This window comes from Mytilus edulis, chromosome 3, assembly GCF_963676685.1.
Source record: "Mytilus edulis chromosome 3, xbMytEdul2.2, whole genome shotgun sequence".
Taxonomy (NCBI): Eukaryota; Metazoa; Mollusca; class Bivalvia; order Mytilida; family Mytilidae; genus Mytilus; species Mytilus edulis.
In genome coordinates this window covers 1,953,036-1,961,367 of record NC_092346.1, presented here as the reverse complement: position 1 = coordinate 1,961,367, position 8,332 = coordinate 1,953,036, and the positions used below count along the sequence as shown (strand labels likewise).

General features: G+C 33.4%; 1 protein-coding gene across 1 annotated transcript; it reads left to right on the top strand.

Annotated features, from left to right (window-relative positions):
- The first annotated feature begins 208 nt into the window (after positions 1 to 208).
- On the top strand, positions 209 to 4,377 carry LOC139514123 (leucine-rich repeat-containing protein 15-like). The gene is made up of 6 exons (XM_071302872.1): positions 209 to 258; positions 722 to 793; positions 1,606 to 1,677; positions 2,090 to 2,233; positions 3,363 to 3,434; positions 4,245 to 4,377. Exons 1-6 carry the CDS (start codon positions 209 to 211, stop codon positions 4,375 to 4,377), a joined length of 543 nt encoding a protein of 180 aa, XP_071158973.1.
- The last annotated feature ends 3,955 nt before the right edge of the window (positions 4,378 to 8,332 follow it).

Below are 8,332 nucleotides of genomic sequence, written 5' to 3'. Positions count from 1 at the left end.
CGGTTTACAAACTAAAACTGAGGGAACGCATCAAATATAAGAGAACTACGACATAAAAATAAACAGCATTAAAATGTAACACACACAGAAACGAACCATAATATAACATTGGTTATTTCCCTGGCATGCCAAACCTCCCGTTTTAATGGCAATGTTAATTACAACATTAAAATTACAACACTACATGACAGGAATACAATACAAATAAATGGGAGAAAATATAGGACAGAAAAACAAACGAATAATAGCCAACAAAAGGTACTATGTTAAAAAAAGTATACGCCAGACGTACGTTACATCCACACATGACTAACCAGTGACGCTCAGATGAAAAAAGTTTAAAAGCCAAAACAAGTACAAAATTGAAGAGTACTGAGGTCCAAAAGTTCAAAAAAGTTGTGACCAAAACGACCGGGGTTATCAGCCTGGGACAAGAACATCCTTATTATTTACAATAATTTATACTTTTGCAAACAGTAGATTTTCTAAAACGACTATATGAGAGGTGAAAGATACCAAATGGAATTTCAAGCTCTTATGTTGAAAATAAGTTGGTTTACAATGAAAAAGTCAAACTGAAAAATACAATCCACAAAACATCACATCAAAACAAAAAATAAACAACAGGAACCACATCAAGACTTGGGGTAATATTAGGTGATCCGAGAGGGGAAACATATCCTGTTAAGTATTTTATACAATTATCATTGTTTTGTTTCAGATATTTAACCACTAATCAAATAACAACAGTACAGCCAGGATCATTTCAAGACCTGCCAGCTTTATACGAACTGTATGTGTACTTGTCAATGATAACAACTAGAAACGCTTATACAAACATGTTTACTCGTTTTATTGGAGCAGTCACAAATGCATTGACTGTATATTTCTATGTCATATACTGTCACCGAACCGATACCACTTTTCCTCATGAATATTTAAATAGTAGAGCCAGAACTATATTTAAACATTCATTATTATTGTCATAACCTGTCCTTGTTTACAATGTATACAACGAAGCGTGGAACAACTCAAACCTATTTCTTTTTCAATTGTTGGAAAACAAATATTGAACTTGTTCATATTTTTTGTTTAAAACCTACAAATCAGTATGTTGTATGCTTATTGTTGGTGTTTGAGTCCTATTAAAACGAATTCTTTAATCTCTGACAGGTAATGTACATTTCATTGTGCTGTATATTTCACCGTTCAAGATGTGAGGCCCATTTGAAAGGGGGATTGGTTCCAATATTTAAATACAAAATAGCAATTACAAAATAAAAAACAATTGAAAATGTTTTTTTCTAAATTGCAGTTTAAAGACCATTATAGTGTATTGACTTGACATATCCACGATCTAATAAGAGTTCGGCACGAAACGGATTAAAAGCTGGACAGAGCCTCCTATATCCCCGTTTCTAAGCCTCTTCCTTATACCGTAAATATGTTAAGTCAATACATTAGTGTTGTCTATATATGTGAATATTTTTGTTAATTGACTTATAGCATTACATCAATATTACATAAATCTCTATTTAGCAATAATAGCTAGTAAACAATGTGTTTGGTGTAAATATGTTTAATGTTATTATTGTTTTATTTCAGCAATTTGGGAGAGAATAAGATATCTACTATACAGCAAGGAATATTGCAAGACCTACCAGCTCTAAACGAAATGTATGTGTTTATGGTTATCAAATTATATTAAGTAGCAAATGATAACAAAATCTATGGTTAATCTGTTGTAGAGTATGTTTGCCGGCATCGATTCTTACGACATTAAAACATTTGCTCATTGGTGACAGAGATTGATTGACTAAAACTTGGTAATTCTCCCAGAAATAATTGTCTCTTAACTATGTTAAGACTTGGTATGTTTTATCACTGTCACTTTGTTGAAAATTTATAAACTACTGTTGACTATACGGTAAGATGTTAGTCGACTTGGGTCTAAATCCCTATATCATATTTCTCAAAATCGACATCTCTCTATGGTGACAAAACAAATTGTTTAATATAAAAGAGAGGCGAAGGATACTAAACTTGGTTTGTTGTAAATATGGTTAACATTATTATTGTTTTATTTCAGCCATTTGGACGATAATGAGATATCTACAATACAGCAAGGAACATTTCAAAACCTACCAGCTCTAAACATATTGTATGTGTACATTGTTATAATATCTAATCAAGAAGCAAATGATAACAAAATCTATGGTAAATCTGTGGCAAAGTATATTTACCGTTATCAATGCTTACGACATTTTAAAGTTCTGCCGTTGCCTAAAGATTGTCAAAGATTGATTGACCACAACTTGTCAATTCTTCCTCGAATAATTTTTTTAAACCCTGTTTATTCTTTGTATGTTTAATCATATTTCATGCAGTTATATATTAATTTTTTTTCAAAAAATTATAATGATCAAGGGAATTGCAATCTGTTAATGTCAATAAGTTGAAAATATGTAAACAACTGTTGCCTATACGGAGAGATGCTACTTGACGTGCGTCTTAATTCATTTTTCAATATCTATCATAATTTGATGAATCGACCTCTATATATTGGGATGAAACAACTTGTGTAATGTAAATAAAGGCAACAGTAGTATACCGCTGTTCGAAATTCATAAATCGATAGACAAAAAACAAATCCGGTTTACAAACTAAAACTGAGGGAACGCATCAAATATAAGAGAACTACGACATAAAAATACACAGCATTACAATGTAACACACACAGAAACGAACCATAATATAACATTGGTTATTTTCCTGGCATGCCAAACCTCCCGTTTTAATGGCAATGTTAATTACAACATTAAAATGACAACATTACATGACAGGAATACAATACAAATAAATGGGAGAAAATATAGGACAGAGAAACAAACGAATAATAGCTAACAAAAGGTACTATGTTAAAAAAAAGTATACGCCAGACGTACGTTACATCCACACATGACTAACCAGTGACGCTCAGATGAAAAAAGTTTAAATACAAAATTGAAGAGTACTGAGGTCCAAAAGTTCAAAAAAGTTGTGACCAAAACGACCGGGGTTATCAGCCTGGGACAAGAACATCCTTATTATTTACAATAATTTATACTTTTGCAAACAGTAGATTTTCTAAAACGACTATATGAGAGGTGAAAGATACCAAATGGAATTTCAAGCTCTTATGTTGAAAATAAGTTGGTTTACAATGAAAAGGTCAAACTGAAAAATACAATCCACAAAACATCACATCAAAACAAAAAATAAACAACAGGAACCACATCAAGACTTGGGGTAATATTAGGTGATCCGAGAGGGGAAACATATTCTGTTAAGCATTTTATACAATTATCATTGTTTTGTTTCAGATATTTATTCACCAATCAAATAACAACAGTACAGCCAGGATCATTTCAAGACCTGCCAGCTTTATACGAACTGTATGTGTACTTGTCAATGATCACAACTAGAAACGCTTATACAAACATGTTTACTCGTTTTATTGGAGCAGTCACAAATGCATTGACTGTATATTTCTATGTCATATACTGTCACCGAACCGATACCACTTTTCCTCATGAATATTTAAATAGTAGAGCCAGAACTATATTTAAACATTCATTACTATTGTCATAACCTGTCCTTGTTTACAATGTATACAACGAAGCGTGGAACAACTCAAACCTATTTCTTTTTCAATTGTTGGAAAACAAATATGGAACTTGTTCATATTTTTTGTTTAAAACCTACAAATCAGTATGTTGTATGCTTATTGTTGGTGTTTGAGCCCTATTAAAACGAATTCTTTAATCTCTGACAGGTAATGTACATTTCATTGTGCTGTATATTTCACCGTTCAAGATGTGAGGCCCATTTAAAAGGGGGATTGGTTCTAATATTTCAATACAAAATAGCAGTTACAAAATAAAAAACAATTGAAAATGTTTTTTTTCTAAATTGCATTTTAAAGACCATTATAGTGTATTGACTTGACATATCCACGATATAAGAGTTCGGCACGAAACGGATTAAAAGCTCGACAGAGCCTCCTATATCCCCGTTTCTAAGCCTCTTCCTTATACCGTTGATATGTTAAGTCAATACATTAGTGTTGTCTATATATGTGAATGTTCTTGTTAATTGACTTATAGCATTACATCAATATTACATAAATCTCTATTTAGCAATAATAGCTAGTAAACAATGTGTTTGGTGTAAATATGTTGAATGTTATTATTGTTTTATTTCAGCCATTTGGACTATAATAAGATATCTACAATACAGCAAGGAACATTTAAAGACCTACCAGCTCTAAACGAAATGTATGTGTTTATGGTTATCAAATTATATCAAGAAGCAAATGATAACAAAATCTATGGTTAATCTGTTGCAGAGTCTGTTTACCGGTATCGATACTTACGACATTAAAACATTTGCTCATTGGTGACAAAGATTGATTGTCTAAAACTTGTTAATTCCCCTTGAAATAATTGTCTCTTAACTATGTTAAGACTTGGTATGTTTTATCACTGTCACTTTGTTGAAAATTTGTAAACTACTGTTGCCTATACGGTAAGATGTTAGTCGACTTGGGTCTAAATCCCTATATCATATTTCTCAAAATCGACATTTCTGTATGGTGACAAAACAAATTGTTTAATATAAAAGAGAGGAAATCTTAAGATGAACAATGTGTATTTTTAATTGATATTGAATAAATTTCAAGTCAACCCACTACAGAATATATACAAGTAGATAAAGAAGCGTAGGTTTATTGTCATCTAAGCATATGTTCCTTACGTCGAAACTCCAATCCCCTTTTCTTTCATGAATATGACCTACCAAATTAGACTATTTACCGAATTTGTCATGACATGAGCAACACGACGGGTGCCACATGTGGAGAAGGATCTGCTTACCCTTCCGGAGCGCCTGAGATCACTCCTAGATTTTGGCAGGGTTCGTGTTGTTTATTCTTGAGTTTTCTATGTAGTGTCATGTGTTTGTCTGTTTGTATTTTTCATTTTTAGCCATGGCGTTGTCAGTTAATTTTCGATTTATGAGTTTGACTGTCCCTCTGGTATTTTTCGTCCCTCTTTTATAAGCAAAACCATTAATACATAATGAATGCATCATAATGAATCATTTCTTCGTTGAAGAATACAATTAACAGTTCCATGTTTTTCTGTTTCAGAGATTTAAGCAACAATCAAATAACTACAATACAAGAAGGAACATTTCAAGAACTACCAGCTCTTACCACCTTGTATGTATATCGATAAAAAAAAACCTCATATATACCAGGACTAAATTTTGTTATGATGCCAATTGCGCGTTTTGTCTACATAATACTCATCAGTGACACTCTCAAAAAGTTAAAAAGCTCAAATAAAGTATGAAGATGAAGAGCATTGTGGACTATAAATAACTAAAAGTTATGCCAACACAGATAAGATATATATTCCTAAGGTATTAAAGACTTAGTAACCCAAATATTCAAAAAGTCTAACAGTTAATCCAGGCAAAGGGCTAAGCGCGAGAATGAATTGAGGCGATGAGGTCGTTGATACAAATCAGAATTAAAAAACTGAATGGGTCTATCAATGCCCATACTACGTGTATATAAAGACCCAAAGGTTGCAAAACACATGTCCTACCTCCATGACAATTATGTTGATGTCCCCGCAGACAAAGCCCCAAACAACATCGTTTTTGTGTGTAAAACTCATTACATTAAATGCTTGATAAACGAATTGGTATTGACACTTCACTTGGAAACTCAACATATACCCTCACGACACTTACCAAAGAGGAAATCGTGGATAATCATAGGTCTGTTCTATGTTCCTTTGGTATTTCAACCAAAGATGAAGAAATGGATCTTCCATCACTGTATTGGATACCTTAACTACATAAGTGTCCTTACAAACAACGGTATATTACTGGGTCTTTCTAAATTATTAACATCTATTTTATCAGCAATCAAAGACGGGCTTCAAAGTTATTGTGAAACTGTCTATTCTATTCTAGAGGTGTCGTGACGTAAATGTTGATACTTAAAATTCCAAAGATCTTTTAGAGTACACACAATTTAACTCTCTTTCATCTTGCAATAGTATTAAAACATTTGACATTCTCTGCACTTTACACAAGTATTTCACATTCCAAACTAAAAGACAAATTGAAAGAGTTGGTATTGCTTTGTTTCTAAACAAAAGAATGGTCAACGTAGATACAAGTATCTTGTACATGTCTTAGAGAGGGATACAGCCTGCTTTGAGAGGGATCACTCTTATTCAAACAAAAAAATCTCTGACACTGACATTATCAAGATGCCTGATTTTTTTATTGACAACATATTTGTTACGTTCGGAGTACGTGTTTTTCAACAGACTGTCGGCATTCTAATGGGAACCAATTGTGCCCCTCTTCTTTCCGACTTGTATCTTTAATACTATGAGGCTGACTTCATACATGAACTTCTAAGGAAGAAAGATAAGAGGTTATCCTCTAACTCTACTTTCCGCTATATAGATGACGTTCTATCACTAAATAATTCAAAATTTGGTGGCTATGTTGAACGCATCTATCCCATCGAACCAGAGATAAAGGCTACACCAGATACAGTTAAGTCGGCCTGATATCTTGACTTACATCTAGAAATTGACAATGAGGGTCGGTTGAAAACAACTCTTTACGACAATAGAGATGATTTCAGCATTCCAATGGTGAACTTTCCATTTCTAAGAAGCAACATTCCAACAGCACCTGCATACGGGGTATATATCTCCGAATTTATACGATATTCCCGTGCTTGCATTTCCTATCACGATTTTCTTGAGGGTTGCTGCTCACAAGGAAGCTATTAAACCAAGATTTCCAAATGGTGAAGTTGAAATCATCCTTTCGTTAATTTTACGGACGTCATCACGAGTTGGTTGACGGTTATGGAATAACCGTTTCACAAATTCAATAATGTGATCATTTTATAAATTCCCGGTTTACAACACTCATGGAACCTCAATGCTCTTCAACTTTGTACTTGTTTCGCTTTATAAATATTTGATGTGCGCGTCATTGATGAGTCTTATGTAGACGAAACGCGCGTCTGGCATACTAAATTATAATCCTGGTACCTTTGATAACTATATATCGGATATGTTCCTTTCGTCGTAACTACAATCCCCTTCCCTTCCCTTACATGAATGTAATCTACAGAATAAGACTATTTGTTATAACATAAACAACACGACGGGTGCCACATATGGACCAGGATCTGCTTAAACTTCCGGAGCACCTGAGATCATCCCGAGTTTTTGGTAGGGTTCGTTTTTTTGGTTTACTATGTTGTGTCATGTCTTCTATGGTTTGTCTGTTTGTCTTCTTTCTTTTTTAGACAGGCGTTGTCAGTTTATTTTCGATTTATGAGTTTGACTGTGCCTCTTCTACAGTTATGAATATATCAATGATAATTTATGTCAGCACAGACGTGATACACTCAAGAAATAAAACTCAACCAGCACTGGCATCGACCAGTGGTTGAAATGAACTCATCATAGATACTAGGATTAAAATTTACGCAAGACGCGAGGTTCGTCTACAAAAGACTCACCAGGGACGCTCCACAAAAGCTAAAAAGGCCCAAAAAAAGTACGAAGTCGAAGTCCATTCTTATTCAAGTAAACGTTTCACACCACATGAAGAAAGAAATTTCGATTTTTGTTCGTTTCTTTATGATGAACAATGTTAACAAAGAAAATATCGGTATCCGTGATAACAGTACATCGAACGAATTGCGATTTGATAGTGCAAATCCATAGATGAATAAATGAGAATGATTTCTAGAGTCTAATAAAGATATCGACTATAAACATGACTATTTGCGTCAGAATTGATTGCTTAAAAATAAGTCGTTAAGTGTTCACTTTAAAAAAAAAAATACAAAGCCATCACGATTTGATAGGCCATTATGGACTATCTATTTTTTTTGAGATGACAATTATTGCAACCGCAATCCCTTCCGTTTTTCGAAATTGCCCTATCGACTTATACTTATCACCGGGTTTTTCCTTACATGAGCAGCACGATGGGTTACGCATATGAGTCAGTATATACTTATCCATTTTCAGAAACTGTCATACAAGTGAGAGGTTTGAATAGCTGCAAATGTAAAAAATCAGATTCAATCAAACATTTTTTTCTATATAAGAAAATGACTGTACCAAGTCGGGTATCTGACAATTGTTTTCCATTCGTTTAATGTGTTTGTGCATTCGATTTTGCCATTTGATTCGGGAATTTCAATTTCGAATTTTCCTCGGAGTTCAGTTATTTTGTA

Coding starts and splice junctions, on each gene's coding strand:
- LOC139514123 (XM_071302872.1), top strand. CDS start 209: ATGGGAGAAAATATAGGACAGAAAAACAAACGAATAATAGCCAACAAA. Junction 2,234..3,362: donor TATGGTAAATCTGTGGCAAA/GTATATTTACCG, acceptor GTTTTGTTTCAG/ATATTTATTCACCAATCAAA. Junction 3,435..4,244: donor CTGCCAGCTTTATACGAACT/GTATGTGTACTT, acceptor GTTTTATTTCAG/CCATTTGGACTATAATAAGA.